Source organism: Gouania willdenowi, chromosome 15 (genome assembly GCF_900634775.1).
Source record: "Gouania willdenowi chromosome 15, fGouWil2.1, whole genome shotgun sequence".
NCBI lineage: Eukaryota > Metazoa > Chordata > Actinopteri > Blenniiformes > Gobiesocidae > Gouania > Gouania willdenowi.
Genome location: NC_041058.1, coordinates 10,825,248 through 10,842,300, shown reverse-complemented (window position 1 = coordinate 10,842,300; position 17,053 = coordinate 10,825,248). Strand labels below are relative to the sequence as shown.

General features: G+C 34.2%; 1 protein-coding gene across 1 annotated transcript in view; it reads left to right on the top strand.

Annotated features, from left to right (window-relative positions):
- LOC114476921 (putative pre-mRNA-splicing factor ATP-dependent RNA helicase DHX32) overlaps window positions 1-16,824 on the top strand; it is a 47,128-nt gene extending 30,304 nt beyond the window's left edge. The window contains exons 2-10 of the mRNA XM_028468936.1: window positions 10,033-10,408; window positions 10,503-10,739; window positions 11,006-11,099; window positions 11,786-11,935; window positions 13,705-13,896; window positions 13,978-14,118; window positions 14,855-15,045; window positions 16,020-16,210; window positions 16,650-16,824. Of these exons, the coding sequence (XP_028324737.1) occupies window positions 10,033-10,408; window positions 10,503-10,739; window positions 11,006-11,099; window positions 11,786-11,935; window positions 13,705-13,896; window positions 13,978-14,118; window positions 14,855-15,045; window positions 16,020-16,210; window positions 16,650-16,824 (1,747 nt within the window). The remainder of the gene's footprint in view (window positions 1-10,032; window positions 10,409-10,502; window positions 10,740-11,005; window positions 11,100-11,785; window positions 11,936-13,704; window positions 13,897-13,977; window positions 14,119-14,854; window positions 15,046-16,019; window positions 16,211-16,649) is intronic.
- The last annotated feature ends 229 nt before the right edge of the window (window positions 16,825-17,053 follow it).

Below are 17,053 nucleotides of genomic sequence, written 5' to 3'. Positions count from 1 at the left end.
ATTTGCAGTAGTTTTAGGGTCTAATGATGGTCCTAACTCAATTTTTTTTTTTTTTGAAGTTTTTGAAAAAATATGCCTTGTTATAGCCTTACTTTTGATTTTGGGTGATTTTGTTTTTTGTGCCTTACTGCTTTCTCAGACCTGTTTAAGTATGTGCATTATATTTGCAGTAGTTTTTAGGGTCTAAACATGGTACTAACTGAATTTTTTTTTTTTTTTTTTTTAAGTTTTTGAAAAAATTTGCCTTCTTATAGCCTCACTTTTGATTTTGGGTGATTTTTGTTTTTTGTCATTTTTTGTGGCTTACTGCTTCCTGAGACCTGTTTAAGTATGTGCATTATATTTGCAGTAGTTTTTAGGGTCTAATGATGGTCCTAACTCAATTTTTTTTTTTTTTGTAATTTTTTGAAAAAATATGCCTTGTTATAGCCTCACTTTTGATTTGGGTGATTTTTGTTTTTTGTCATTTTTTGTGGCTTACTGCTTCCTGAGACCTGTTTAAGTATGTGCATTATATTTGCAGTAGTGTTTAGGGTCTAATGATGGTCCTATCTCAATTTTTTTTTTTTTTTTAAGTTTTTGAAAAAATATGCCTTGTTATAGCCTTACTTTTGATTTTTGTTTTTTGTCATTTTATTGTGCCTTACTGCTTCCTGAGACTTGTTTAAGTGTGTGCATTATATTTGCAGTAGTTTTTAGGGTCTAATGATGGTCCTATCTCAATTTTTTTTTTGAAATTTTTGAAAAAATATGCCTTGTTATAGCCTTACTTTTGATTTGGGGTGATTTTTGTTTTTTGTCATTTTTGTGCCGTACTGCTTCCTGAGACCTGTTTAAGTATGTGCATTATATTTGCAGTAGTTTTTAGGGTCTAATGATGGTCCTAACTCAATTTTTTTTTTTTTTTTTTTTTTTGAAATTTTTGAAAAAATATGCCTTGTTATAGCCTTACTTTTGATTTGGGGTGATTTTTGTTTTTTGTCATTTTTTGTGCCGTACTGCTTTCTTAGACCTGTTTAAGTATGTGCATTATATTTGCAGTAGTTTTAGGGTCTAATGATGGTCCTATCTCAAATTTTTTTTTTTTTTTTTTTTTTTGACATTTTTGAAAAAATATGCCTTGTTATAGCCTTACTTTTGATTTTGGGTGATTTTTGTTTTTTGTCATTTTTTGTGCCGTACTGCTTCCTGACACCTGTTTAAGTATGTGCATTATATTTGCAGTAGTTTTTAGGGTCTAATGATGGTCCAAACTCAATTTTTTTTTTTTTTTTTTTTTGAAGTTTTTGAAATAATTTGCCTTGTTATAGCCTCACTTTTGATTTTGAGTGATTTTTGTTTTTTGTCATTTTTTGTGGCTTACTGCTTCCTGAGACCTGTTTAAGTGTGTGCATTATATTTGCAGTAGTTTTTAGGGTCTAATGATTGTCCTAACTCAATTTTTATTTTTTATTTTTTTTTTGAAATTTTTGAAAAAATATGCCTTACTTTTGATTTGGGGTGATTTTTGTTTTTTGTCATTTTTTGTGCCTTACTGCTTTCTTAGCCCAGTTTAAGTATGTGCATTATATTGCAGTAGTTTTAGGGTCTAATGATGGGTCCTATCTCAATTTTTTTTTTTTTGAAATTTTTGAAAAATAATGCCTTGTTATAGCCTTACTTTTGATTTGGGGTGATTTTTGTTTTTTGTCTTTTTTTGTGGCTTACTGCTTCCTGAGACCTGTTTAAGTGTGTGCATTATATTTGCAGTAGTTTTTAGGGTCTAATGATGGTCCTATCTCAATTTTTTTTTTTTTTTTTTTTTGAAATTTTTTGAAAAAATATGCCTTACTTTTGATTTTGGGTGATTTTTGTTTTTTGTCATTTTTTTGTGCCTTACTGCTTCTTTGCCCAGTTTAAGTATGTGCATTATATTTGCAGTAGTTTTTAGGGTCTAATGATGGTCCTAACTTAATTTTTATTTTTTTTATTTTTTTGAAATTTTTGAAAAAATTTGCCTTGTTATAGCCTTACTTTTGATTTGGGGTGATTTTTGTTTTTTGTCATTTTTTGTGGCTTACTGCTTCCTGAGACCTGTTTAAGTGTGTGCATTATATTTGCAGTAGTTTTTAGGGTCTAATGATGGTCATACTTCAATTTTTTTTTTTTGAAATTTTTGAAAAAATATGCCCTGTTATAGCCTTACTTTTGATTTGGGGTGATGTTTTTGTTTTTTGTCATTTTTTGTGGCTTACTGCTTCCTGAGACCTGTTTAAGTGTGTGCATTATATTTGCAGTACTTTTTAGGGTCTAATGATGGTCCTATCTCAATTTTTTTTTTTTTTTTTTTTTTTTGAAATTTTTGAAAAAATATGCCTTGTTATAGCCTTACTTTTGATTTGGGGTGGTTTTTGTTTTTTGTCTTTTTTTGTGGCTTACTGCTTCCTTAGACCTGTTTAAGTATGTGCATTATATTTGCAGTAGTTTTTAGGGTCTAATGATGGTCCTAACTCAATTTTTTTTTTTTTTTTGAAGTTTTTGAAAAAATATGCCTTGTTATAGCCTTACTTTTGATTTTGGGTGATTTTTGTTTTTTGTCATTTTTTGTGCCTTACTGTTTTTTTCAGACCTGTTTAAGTATGTGCATTATATTTGCAGTAGTTTTTAGGGTCTAAACATGGTCCTAACTCAATTTTTTTTTTTTTTTAATTTTTGAAAAAATATGCCTTGTTATTGCCTTACTTTTGATTTGGGGTGATTTTTGTTTTTTGTCATTTTTTGTGCCGTACTGCTTCCTGACACCTGTTTAAGTATGTGCATTATATTTGCAGTAGTTTTTAGGGTCTAATGATGGTCCAAACTCAATTTTTTTTTTTTTTTTTTTTTGAAGTTTTTCAAATAATTTGCCTTGTTATAGCCTCACTTTTGATTTCGAGTGATTTTTGTTTTTTGTCATTTTTTGTGGCTTACTGCTTCCTGAGACCTGTTAAGTGGTGTGCATTATATTTGCAGTAGTTTTTAGGGTCTAATGATTGTCCTAACTCAATTTTTATTTTTATTTTTTTTTTGAAATTTTTGAAAAAATATGCCTTACTTTTGATTTGGGGTGATTTTTGTTTTTTGTCATTTTTTGTGCCTTACTGCTTTCTTAGCCCAGTTTAAGTATGTGCATTATATTTGCAGTAGTTTTTAGGGTCTAATGATGGTCCTATCTCAATTTTTTTTTTTTTGAAATTTTTGAAAAATAATGCCTTGTTATAGCCTTACTTTTGTTTTGGTGTGATTTTTTTTTTTTGTCTTTTTTTGTGGCTTACTGCTTCCTGAGACCTGTTTAAGTGTGTGCATTATATTTGCAGTAGTTTTTAGGGTCTAATGATGGTCCTATCTCAATTTTTTTTTTTTTTTTTTTTTTGAAATTTTTGAAAAAATATGCCTTACTTTTGATTTTGGGTGATTTTTGTTTTTTGTCATTTTTTTGTGCCTTACTGCTTTCTTTGCCCAGTTTAAGTATGTGCATTATATTTGCAGTAGTTTTTAGGGTCTAATGATGGTCCTAACTTAATTTTTATTTTTTTGAAATTTTTGAAAAAATTTGCCTTGTTATAGCCTTACTTTTGATTTGGGGTGATTTTTGTTTTTTGTCATTTTTTGTGGCTTACTGCTTCCTGAGACCTGTTTAAGTGTGTGCATTATATTTGCAGTAGTTTTTAGGGTCTAATGATGGTCATACTTCAATTTTTTTTTTTTGAAATTTTTGAAAAAATATGCCCTGTTATAGCCTTACTTTTGATTTGGGGTGATTTTTGTTTTTTGTCATTTTTTGTGGCTTACTGCTTCCTGAGACCTGTTTAAGTGTGTGCATTATATTTGCAGTACTTTTTAGGGTCTAATGATGGTCCTATCTCAATTTTTTTTTTTTTTTTTTTTTTTGAAGTTTTTGAAATAATTTGCCTTGTTATAGCCTCACTTTTGATTTTGAGTGATTTTTGTTTTTTGTCATTTTTTGTGGCTTACTGCTTCCTGAGACCTGTTTAAGTGTGTGCATTATATTTGCAGTAGTTTTTAGGGTCTAATGATTGTCCTAACTCAATTTTTATTTTTTATTTTTTTTTTGAAATTTTTGAAAAAATATGCCTTACTTTTGATTTGGGGTGATTTTTGTTTTTTGTCATTTTTTGTGCCTTACTGCTTTCTTAGCCCAGTTTAAGTATGTGCATTATATTTGCAGTAGTTTTTAGGGTCTAATGATGGTCCTATCTCAATTTTTTTTTTTTTGAAATTTTTGAAAAATAATGCCTTGTTATAGCCTTACTTTTGATTTGGGGTGATTTTTGTTTTTTGTCTTTTTTTGTGGCTTACTGCTTCCTGAGACCTGTTTAAGTGTGTTCATTATATTTGCAGTAGTTTTTAGGGTCTAATGATGGTCCTATCTCAATTTTTTTTTTTTTTTTTTTTTGAAATTTTTGAAAAAATATGCCTTACTTTTGATTTTGGGTGATTTTTGTTTTTTGTCATTTTTTTGTGCCTTACTGCTTTCTTTGCCCAGTTTAAGTATGTGCATTATATTTGCAGTAGTTTTTAGGGTCTAATGATGGTCCTAACTTAATTTTTATTTTTTTTATTTTTTTGAAATTTTTGAAAAAATTTGCCTTGTTATAGCCTTACTTTTGATTTTGGGTGATTTTTGTTTTTTGTCATTTTTTTGTGCCTTACTGCTTTCTTTGCCCAGTTTAAGTATGTGCATTATATTTGCAGTAGTTTTTAGGGTCTAATGATGGTCCTATCTCATTTTTTTTTTTTTTTTTTTTTTTTGAAATTTTTGAAAAAATATGCCTTGTTATAGCCTTACTTTTGATTTTGGGTGATTTTTGTTTTTTGTCATTTTTTGTGGCTTACTGCTTCCTGAGACCTGTGTCAGTGTGTGCATTATATTTGCAGTAGTTTTTAGGGTCAAATGATGGTCCTATCTCAATTTTTTTTTTTTTTTTTTTTTTTGAAATTTTTGAAAAAATATGCCTTGTTATAGCCTTACTTTTGATTTGGGGTGATTTTTGTTTTTTGTCATTTTTTTGTGCCTTACTGCTTTCTTAGCCCTGTTTAAGTATGTGCATTATATTTGCAGTAGTTTTTAGGGTCTAATGATGGTCCTAACTCAATTTTTTTTTTTTTTTTTTTTTTTTTGAAAAAATATGCCTTGTTATAGCCTTACTTTTGATATTGGGTGATTTTTGTTTTTTGTGCCTTACTGCTTTCTTAGCCCAGTTTAAGTATGTGCATTATATTTGCAGTAGTTTTTAGGGTCTAATGATGGTCCTAACTCAATTTTTTTTTTTTTTAAGTTTTTGAAAAAATATGCCTTGTTATAGCCTTACTTTTGATTTTGGGTGATTTTGTTTTTTGTGCCTTACTGCTTTCTCAGACCTGTTTAAGTATGTGCATTATATTTGCAGTAGTTTTTAGGGTCTAAACATGGTACTAACTGAATTTTTTTTTTTTTTTTTTTGAAGTTTTTGAAAAAATTTGCCTTCTTATAGCCTCACTTTTGATTTTGGGTGATTTTTGGTTTTTGTCATTTTTTGTGGCTTACTGCTTCCTGAGACCTGTTTAAGTATGTGCATTATATTTGCAGTAGTTTTTAGGGTCTAATGATGGTCCTAACTCAATTTTTTTTTTTTTGTAATTTTTTGAAAAAATATGCCTTGTTATAGCCTCACTTTTGATTTTGGGTGATTTTTGTTTTTTGTCATTTTTTGTGGCTTACTGCTTCCTGAGACCTGTTTAAGTATGTGCATTATATTTGCAGTAGTGTTTAGGGTCTAATGATGGTCCTATCTCAATTTTTTTTTTTTTTTAAGTTTTTGAAAAAATATGCCTTGTTATAGCCTTACTTTTGATTTTTGTTTTTTGTCATTTTATTGTGCCTTACTGCTTCCTGAGACTTGTTTAAGTGTGTGCATTATATTTGCAGTAGTTTTTAGGGTCTAATGATGGTCCTATCTCAATTTTTTTTTTGAAATTTTTGAAAAAATATGCCTTGTTATAGCCTTACTTTTGATTTGGGGTGATTTTTATTTTTTGTCATTTTTTGTGCCGTACTGCTTCCTGAGACCTGTTTAAGTATGTGCATTATATTTGCAGTAGTTTTTAGGGTCTAATGATGGTCCTATCTCAAATTTTTTTTTTTTTTTTTTTTTTTTTACATTTTTGAAAAAATATGCCTTGTTATAGCCTTACTTTTGATTTTGGGTGATTTTTGTTTTTTGTCATTTTTTGTGGCTTACTGCTTCCTGAGACCTGTTTAAGTGTGTGCATTATATTTGCAGTACTTTTTAGGGTCTAATGATGGTCCTATCTCAATTTTTTTTTTTTTTTTTTTTTTGAAATTTTTGAAAAAATATGCCTTGTTATAGCCTTACTTTTGATTTGGGGTGATTTTTGTTTTTTGTCTTTTTTTGTGGCTTACTGCTTTCTTAGCCCAGTTTAAGTATGTGCATTATATTTGCAGTAGTTTTTAGGGTCTAATGATGGTCCTAACTCAATTTTTTTTTTTTTTTGAAGTTTTTGAAAAAATATGCCTTGTTATAGCCTTACTTTTGATTTTGGGTGATTTTTGTTTTTTGTCATTTTTTGTGCCTTACTGTTTTTTCAGACCTGTTTAAGTATGTGCATTATATTTGCAGTAGTTTTTAGGGTCTAAACATGGTCTTAACTCAATTTTTTTTTTTTTTTTAATTTTTGAAAAAATGTGCCTTGTTATTGCGTTACTTTTGATTTGGGGTGATTTTTGTTTTTTGTTTTTTTTTGTGCCGTACTGCTTTCTTAGACCTGTTTTAGTATGTGCATTATATTTGCAGTAGTTTTTAGGGTCTAATGATGGTCCTATCTCAATTTTTTGTTTTTTTTGTTTTTTTTGAAATTTTTGAAAAAATCTGCCTTGTTACCTGCGAGCATTACTTTTGATTTGGGGTGATTTTTGTTTTTTGTCATTTTTTTGTGCCTTACTGCTTTTTTAGCCCAGTTTAAGTATGTGCATTGTATTTGCAGTAGTTTTTAGGGTCTAATGATGGTTCTATCTCAATTTTTTTTTTTGGAAATATTTGAAAAAATATGCCTTACTTCTGAATTTGGGTGATTGTCGTTTTTATGCCTTACTATAGTATTACCTCTGTTTTTGTCCTTTTGATTTTTTTTTGCTTTTTTATACTTTAACATAGCCTAATTTTGTGTTTTTTGGCAATTTTAGAGTTTGATGAGAGAGCATGAGTGTGAATGTATGCATGAAACAAGATATACTGAATGTCTCACAATTTAGCACTGTTATTTATTCATTTATTATTGTCAGCACTGTTATTTCTGAATAAAATCTCTCTGGTCTGTACTTCAATGTCAAAGTTACACATGCATATTCAGTGATTTCTTCCTTTTTAAACAAGTGCTGGTCACCTTCTTGACGTGAGGAAACACATGATACAGCAAAATTCCTGGTGGTTTAGTGGTCAGCGAACATGGCTGACATAATTGTTGGAGGACTGGAGGGACTGGGTTCAAATCCCATTGGAGCCACTTTTGGGAAAATTTACACAGAACGCATCGAAAAATATCTTTATTACAAATGTTATTATTTATGTAGAGAAATATACAGTATTATTCATCCATTTTTTGTGATTCATAGTCATTCCCAAGAGCCACAAAAATTCCCAACAAACACAAAAATGTAATGCACCACAATTTACGTGATGAAGATACAGCTGCCTGTGATTATAAACCTGGCCAGTAGATGTTTTCATGTGCACATAAAGCTTCGAGAAATGAACCATTTCTTGAACAAATTGTCTGAAGTGGTACGATGCCTCATGATGTTTCAGCTCACCATCACCACTTACTATAGCCTTACCTCTGTTGTTTGGCGTTGGAAATTTTTTGGCCTGTTTTTATGCCTTACTATAGCCTTACATCCGTTTGTTGGCGTTGGAAATTTTTTCGCCCGTTTTTATGCCTTACTGTAGCCTTACCTCCATTTTTTGGCGTTTAAAATTTTTTTGCACTTTTTTATGCCTTACTATACCTCCGTTTTTTGGCATCAGATATTTTTTCGCCCGTTTTTATGCCTTACTATAGCCTTATCTCCTTTTTTTGGCGTTTCAAATTTTTTCGCCCGTTTTTATGCCTTACTGTAGCCTTACCTCCATTTTTTGGCGTTTAAAATTTTTTTTGCACTTTTTTATGCCTTACTATACCTCCGTTTTTTGGCATCAGATATTTTTTCGCCCGTTTTTATGCCTTACTATAGCCTTATCTCCTTTTTTTGGCGTTTCAAATTTTTTCGCCCGTCTTTATGCCTTACTGTAGCCTTACCTCCATTTTTTGGCATTTAAAATTTTTTTGCCCTTTTTTATGCCTCACTAAAGCCTTATCTCCGTTTTTTGGCGTTTCAAATTTTTTTGCCCTTTTTCATGCCTTACTATACCCTTACCTCCATTTGTTGGCGTTGGAATTTTTTTGCCCGTTTCTAAGTCTTACTATAGCCTTACCTCCGTTTTTTGGCGTTTAAATTTTTTTTGCCTTACTTTAGCCTTACCTCTGTTTTTTGGCATCAGATTTTATTTCGCCTGTTTTTATGCCGTATTATTGCCTTACCTCCGTTTTTTGGCGTTTTTTTTATTTTTTTCGCCCGTTTTTATGCTTTTCTATAGCCTTATCTCTGTTTTTTGGCGTTTCAAAATGTTTAGCCCGTTTTTATGCCTCACTATAGCCTTACCTCCATTTTTTGGAGTTCGAAATTTTTTCGCCCTGTTTTATGCTTTGCTATAGCCTTACCTCGGTTTTTTGGCATTGGAAATTTTTCACCCATTTTTATGCCTTACTATAGCCTTACCTCTGTTTTTTGTTATCAGATTTTTTTCGCCCATTTTTATGCCTTACTATAGCCTTACCTCCATTTTTTGGCTTTTTAATTTTTTGCCCATTTTTATGCTTCACTATAGCGTTACCTCTGTTTTTAAGCGTTTGGAATTTTTTGCCCGTTTTTATACATTACTATAGCCTTACCTCCGTTTGTTGGCGTTGGAAATTTTTTTGCTCATTTTTATGCCTTACTTTAGCCTTACCTCCTTTGTTTGGCGTTTCAAATTTTTTTGCCCGTTTTTATGCCTTACCTCCGTTTTTTGGCGTTTTTATTTTTTTTTCGCCCGTTTTTATGCATTTCTATAGCCTTACATCCGTTTTTTGGCATCAGATTTTTTTCACCCGCTGTTGCGCCTTACTTTATTTAGCCTTACCTTTGTTTTTATGCGTTGGAATTTTGTTGCCCTTTTTTATGCCTTACCTTCGTTTTTCAGTGTTTGAAATTCTTTTGCCCTTTTCTTGCCTTACTCTAGCCTTATCTCTGTTTTTAGGTGTTGGAATAATTTTTCACCCATTTTTATGCCTTACTATAGCCTTACTTCCGTTTTTTGCCGTTTTAATTTTTTTTGCCCTTTTTTTTGCCTCACTGTAGCATTACTTCGGTTTGAGCCGTTTTCCATTTTTTCCCTCTTTTTTATGCTTTATTACAGTAGATCTAACCGCTGCACTATGTTTAGGCGTTGTATGTTTTCAGCAAAGTTAGTTAACTGAAACTCCTTTTCTTTATTTGTCACATGTTGTGCCCGTTTTTATTTTATGAATACCGGTGATTTGTTGGATTTGATGTGATTTCTCCACTGTAACGGCCTCTTTAGCTGATTACCTAAATGGTATTTTACAACTATGAGCATGTAAAAGATTCTGGATCACATTTTATTAAAATACGTCCAAGAATTTAATTACTTTTAATACCTAAGTACATTTTAACTAAACTACTTTTATTATTCTGAATTATCTTTTTAAGAGAAGTATCTGTACTTTCACACAAGTAATAAAGTTAAGTGCTTGTCCACCTTTGGGGGTAGAGTTATCTGAAGATACTTGTCACTACACTGGGTTTGAACCAGCTTAAAATAATGTCATTTAACCAAAGTGTCATATAAGTACAAATGTGTGTCATATGACTTTACTTCCTTTCCCTGACTGCAGGTACTGCACAGACGACATGCTCCTCAGGGAGATGATGTCAGACCCTCTGCTGGAGCGTTACGGGGTAGTGATCATTGACCAAGCCCACCAGAGGACAGTGGCCACTGACGTTCTACAGGCTCTGCTGAAAGACATCGCCCTGCAGAGGCCGGAGCTCCGTGTGGTTCTCCTCACGACCGTTAAACCTCAGTCCAAGCAGTTGTCCCACTTCACCGGGTCAGCTTTGCCCCTGATCCATCTGGAGACCCCAGGAGCAGGGGAGGTGGTCCACAGCAGCACAGGGGACAGCTACTTCTGCGCTGCTCTTCGTCTGGTGCTGGAGATCCAACGGTGTGAGAGGGAGGGAGACGTGGTGGTGTTCCTGGTCACTACACAGGTGATGAAAAATGATCAAATCAACAATCTGAAATCAGGCCAGTATCTGACTGTACACTTGTTGTTGTTCTTTTACTTTTTTTTAACTATCCCAGGAGATAAATCTGGCTCACAACATCCTCTGTCATGAGAGGTACAGTTTACCTCCTGATCGAGGAGAACTTCTACCAGTAGCAGTGCATCCAGGTCTGCTGGGAACTCTACCTCTCATTGGAGAGGAGGAGGTGGGACGGATCAGAAGGGTTTTCCTCACTTCAAGTCCAAATGAGGATTTCTTCTGGGCCTTTAAATCTATCACATTTGTTATTGATACTGGACTTGAGAAAAGAAATGTAAGTTTGACCTTTTTTGTTGGTTTCCAGTAAGTTTAGATATTTAACAATCATCTTTGTTTATAAACAAGTTGTTTATAAACCTAGAAATATATATATATATATATATATATATATATATATATATATGTTTAATTTATTTTTCCCTTAATTTTCCTTTCTGCATTTTTTGGTATTTAAAAAAACAACAACATATTTGAGTGTATGCCTGTGGATGTGTTTAATTAACGTGCTGAAAACAGGAGCTTTATACATTTCTGCTGCAGGTTTACAATCCCAGAATCAGAACCAGTTCTACAGTCATTCAGCCAATCAGCATTGGACAAGCTGAGAGTCGCAAACAGCTGGCAGGACCAACGGGTAAGAAATCAAACACTTTTTTTTTTAGACGAGCGAGTAGAGACAGACATGGTAACAGGTGGCCAAAAAATGGTCCAAAAGTGGCAAAAACATGGCAAGTAAATAGTTTAAAGTGACTAAAATGGGTTAAAAGCGGTGAAGAGTGGCCAATAATGGACAAATAAAGATGAACCAGGTGGTATGTAATGGCAAAGGGTAAATGGTCAAAATGTGAAAAAGGGCAAAAATCTACAAAATGAAGGTAAAAAAGGAAACAAGTGGTATTCATTGGTATTTATTGCTTATATGGAAAAAAAAAAGTCGCCAAAGAAATTTAAGAAAGAACAAAATTAGATAAAAGTGTCAAAACAAACTTGCAAAAATTGACAAAAAATTGATTTTTATTGGCAAAGGGTATAGCTAAAATAAAAGTGTTAGAACCCATTGAAAATGGGACAGAGGAAGTTGCATTATGGCAAAAAGGTGAAAAAAAAAGGGTTAAAAAGTAAAAACTTAAGGTTTTCTGGGAGAATTATAATTCAAATGAAGATATAAAAAGCCACATGTTGAGCATCAACTGACTTGGTGTCGCTGATAGTGACTGAAAATGGGATGAATAATTGTCCCAGTCCACTCCTCCTTTCCATGTAAATGTACCACTACACTGACTGTCTGATTATGATCAATAACACTATTGTTTTCTGCAGGAAAGTGTTTCTGTCTTTACCCAGCGGACCTTCAGCTCCCCGCTGAGCCCCGCCCACATATCACAGAGTCAGACTTCACGTCCACTGTTCTGTTCCTGAAGAGGATGGAGATCGCAGGCCTTGGCCACTGCAAGTTTATCGACAGGCCAGGTCAGATTAACAGATTGTGACAAAAGAATTGCATCAGGTGTTTTTGTGCATGAGAGAAGGTTTTAAATGTGGGTTCAGTGAGTCTGTGCGCTCCCTTTTGTTCCTGTGTGGTGTTTGTTATTGGGGGGCAGTGAGGCGTGCCTCAGCAGTGCTGACAGCTCCTGTTCCACCAGCATCCTTTCAGGGCTGACCCCACCATTATTTCACCCCCACTAACACAAATAACAGACCGAGCCCCCCATTAGCTGATTAGAGCCTCGACAGGGGGGCTGGTGAAAGTCTTCCTTTTGTTTTATACGTTATATTATTATGAAACTGTACAGCTAATCTGCTTCTGTCCTGTTTTTGCTGTTGTTGTTTTTCTATGGTTTGTCTTGCAATAAAACATTTAAATTTCAAAAAATCATAATAATAAATAATACAATATAGCGTCATCAAATCAAATGCACACTGTGTTTGTCCTTAATTGTTCTTTTATAGGATTTTTTTTTAATTTGAAACAACAGAATGTAAACCACGACATACTTATATATATATATTATAATATACTGTGTGTGATACAGATGGCAGAGGCAGATGTTGGTCAGGATTATAAAATCCTCATCTGATGCTCCACATTCCCTCAGTGCAGTGTTTTTCAACCTGGGGGTTGGGCCCTCACGTGTGGTTGCCTGGAATTTAAATGGTGTCTTCTGAAATTTCTAGAAATTGATAAAAAAAAAAAAAAAAAATTAATGTTTGATTTTTATTACTATTATTTTACAAATTAAAACACACAATCTTAAACATTTGTATTTGATACTTTCAATTTCTCAAAGTTCTCGTATAAAAAACATCTGAGCTGGCAAAACTTGTCATTAACCCTGGCTACTCTGTATTTATAAAGTAATATAACAAACATGATTGAAAACTAATTCCAGAAGAAAAAAAAAACAATAGTCTTTGGGGGTCGCCAGAAAAAATTGGTCACGATCAAAAAAAGGGTGGGAACAACTGACTTAGTGAGTCAGCACTTTGGATCAGTGATTCTCAACTGCTGGGCCGTGGACAGCTGGTCAAAAATAAATAAATACTTAATGTCTCTCATTTTGGACTTGTCTTTTATTTTGAAAGGCATGCTGTGAAATGCATGTTGCACAGGAAAATATATAAATTTATGTTTAAAAAAAGATGATATGTGTGTGTTTTCAACAGCTATTTTTTTTTTTAAAAAAAACTACATTTGGTTGGTTGAATTCTAAAAAAAAAAAAGAAAAAAAAAAAAGAAAAGTGGGTCATGATTTAATGAGCGTGGCAAAAATGTGGGTCTCAGGGTGAGACCAGTTGAGAACCCCTGCTTTAGATTATCTTTATACATCACAAATAATGTTTCATTATTTTTCCCCTGAATCTGTATTTGTATGCATTACACTACCTGTTTAAATATAGGCAGTGGCTATTCGTACGGTTGCCGTATCAATATACCAACATTCTATTTGTACGCAGCGCCCCAATTTTGCCAGTTTAGGTCGTGTGACTAAGACTAAACCTAACCCTCTAACCCTATCCTAACCCTAACCCCTAACCCCTAAACCTAACCCTACCCCTAAGATGCTACTTGTACTTCGGTAACCGTGCCAATAGCACTGGGGGTTGTCTGTACGGCAACCGTACAAATAGACACTTTCTTAAATATACAGTATGATAGAATAAAGGGCTTGCTTTAGTTGTTGTTTTTTCAGGATGTTGTCTTTTTAAGCTCTTTAATTTCTAGTTCTTTCCCCACACAGACCCTGCAGGCCTCATGCAGGCCCTGGAGGAGCTGGACTACCTCGCAGCTCTGGATAACGACGGCAACCTTTCAGAAATGGGCATCATCATGTCCGAGTTCCCCCTGGAGCCTCAAATGGCCAAGACCGTGCTCGCATCCTGTGAGTTTGACTGCGTCAGCGAGGTAGTCATCATCGCCGCCATGCTCGCAGGTAACGTCGGCAAATTGAACGCAACACAAGAAAAGCTGTGAGTTTGTACCCCCACCCACGTGGTCGCCCTGTGTTCCTTAGCCCCGGTTTGCTTTATGGTTCCGTCTATGGCTGTGAAACCTGAGGCCACGCTGGGTCACATGAAGTTCCTGCACCCAGAGGGAGACCACTTTACCTGTATCAACGTCTACAAGGCCTTCAAACAGTGCCAAAGAGACTCCGGTTAGTGTTTGCTCAGTGTATGTTTTGCTCATTGAATTTTTCAGAAAAAAGGAAATCGAAAAACAAAAAAACGATTGGTATTTAAGGCATATTTCTTCATCAAGGTCAAGAAGGGAAAAAATAAACATTTAAAAATCAGTTGATTTAAAATAATAATAATAATAATAATAATCTAAAACCAAAAAAAAGAAATACCAGACGACAGAAACAAAAAAAAAAATGCCCATTTTTCATGACCAGAAGTTGTTCTTTTCAAAATAAGAGCACATACTGTATATGAGGACACGATATGAATTAGCTCCATATTTTCCCTGCTATTTAAAATGTCTTTGGAACAGTACTTCAAATTTTTACATATTTCTGAAATGGCAAAACAAGGCTTGTCATCTGCAAAAATCGCTGCAAATACATGGCACCGAAGTGGGAGTGGAAGCATGTGAGGAACACATTTAAACAATTTTAGCGAGAGAGAAAAATGATTTGTTTCATCAATTTAAAAAAAAGTATTGTTCATTGTTTATTTTGTTTTGTTGTAAGTAAGTTACACACTTCAATTAAAATATGATCAAATAAATTGTGTTCCATGTATCAATAACATTAATTACAGTTGAATCAGGAAATTGTTATTTTGGTCAACTAAAGCAAAAAAAAAAGAAAGAGAGAAACAAAATGTGATGCTGAAATAAAGTCTAATAATGAACTTAATTGTTCTGTTGTTCTTCCTCTGGTTCTATAGGCTGTGATGTGCAGAAATGGTGCCGGGATCATTACCTGAACTACACTGCTCTGCTGACGGCTGACGCTCTTTGCACTGAGCTCATCGACACCCTGAGGAGGATCGAGCTGCCCGTCTCAACGCCCGCCTTTGGCTCCCGGAGCAACACCGTCAACATTAAACGGGCCCTGCTGGCAGGCTTCTTCATGCAGGTCAGATTCATTTATTACAGGGTCAAAAAAAAATCAGTGGGGAAAGTTCAATAATTCAACGTCAGTCAGTCAGAAAACCCACGTTTGTTTTGAAGACATAAAAAGGTCAGGATAAGACAGAGTAAAAATGCTATCAAGTCTGAGACAAGACAAAGACCTTTTAAATGTGGTCTTAGGACAAAGACACTGGGGCTAGGCGTTATGGACCAACACATATCTGTGTTTTTTCTCAAAATTATGAAAATTGCTGATTCAAAATGCCACACAGGCACATTTATTAACGGACAGCTGCAAAATATGCAACACTTTTGGCTTTTTCTCCTCTAAGGGACAGCACGTGTGAGTGAGTTCTGTAGTGTGGCTTGTTTAGGGGCAGGTCTGGGTTAGGACGCACTCAGTAATCCATGTTCTGAGAAGTAGTCAAAACAGCGATTCCAAAAATGAGTATTTTAATACAAAATAAAAATATATCATTAAAGACAAATCGCCAAAATATACATTTAGAAATCTTACCTCGGCCTATACAACACTATTTAAATCATTGTATTCTGGATAAATAGTAGAAAGGGGACATTCTGTAATAAACATGGTTTGGGACGGGAGAACAAACTCAGCAGTGTAGTTTCTACTTAATCTTGCTTTTTCTTTAAAATCATCATGTCTGTAAGTTTTCATCAGAGCCGTTTTTGGCTATATGCGGGCTATACAATTGCATTGGACTCCATACCTTCTTCTAAGTAGTTAGCAGTACTTTGCAGGCCTGTTGGTACCTGATTGAAAGGAATAAATAGAAAAAAAATTGTAGATGTGGTATGTAAACGGCATTTTTTTACATCACATTCTAACATTAACGTCCAATAATTTCACACATAATTTTCTCTAAAATGGAAAAGTGAAGCAGGAATTGATTATTCTGAATATTTCCCAATTGTCTTTGATGTTAAATATCAAGCTCAGTTCTGATGTCCTTCCAGGTGGCGCGGGACGTGGATGGTTCAGGGAACTACTTCATCCTGACCAATAAGCACGTGGCACAGATTCACCCTGGGTCCCTCTACGGGGCCAAGAGCCCCAAACTGGGCCTGCCTGAGTGGATCCTCTACCACAAGCACTCGTTTTCTGAAGACAACTGTCTACGAACCATTACTCACATCACGCCACAAGAGTATGTTTGAGTTTAGCTGGCAACATCTAGTTTCTCCTGTAGATTCAAATAGAAACAGTTATTTATTTTAACCACCCAGACAGCACCCACTAAACCACATTTTAAGAGGCTTAAACTTCATCGGACAGACACGTTTCCATTGTAACGTAAAGCCCCTGATCAGCAGACCAGTCATGTGGGTGCTGATGGGTGGTATCGTATAATCCTGTCTCTGGTATCTGTTGGTTTGAGGTGGGATTATGGATTGTAAAGAGAATCTGGAGCCACCATTTAATGGAGGGAGAGAAAGCTCTCGTCTGTCACTATAAATCCCTCATCCTGTAATAATGCATGTGACAAAAGCATAAATGATATTGAGTGTTAACCAATATCTAAAGTACTTTATTGTGATTGTACTCCAAAGCAGAGCTCACTAACGCGCTGTAATCTCTCATCCCAGGTTCATTCAGATGGTTCCACAGTACTTTTTCTACAATTTACCATCCAGTGAAAGCAAAGACCTCCTCCAACACATCTTAAACCACAAATTATCTCAGGAGCAGAAAAGAAGACCTGGAACGTCTGATGAGGATCCACAGGAGGAGCAGACGTCTGATCGCTGTGTTATACAATAACTGCCACTGATGGAGTAAAACCTGCTGTACAAACACACTGGATAAGCATTGATTCCAACTGGTTTTCACTCCCACTCTCACTAATAATCACTGTTTGTCTTTAATTTCTTTCTATTACTTAAACAAAAATGAACCAATTTATTGAATAAAAATTCCATTGTCAAGCTGTTTTTTTAACTGTATATTTTACTTTTTAATTGCCTTACAAAAAATTAACTTCCTTGATTTT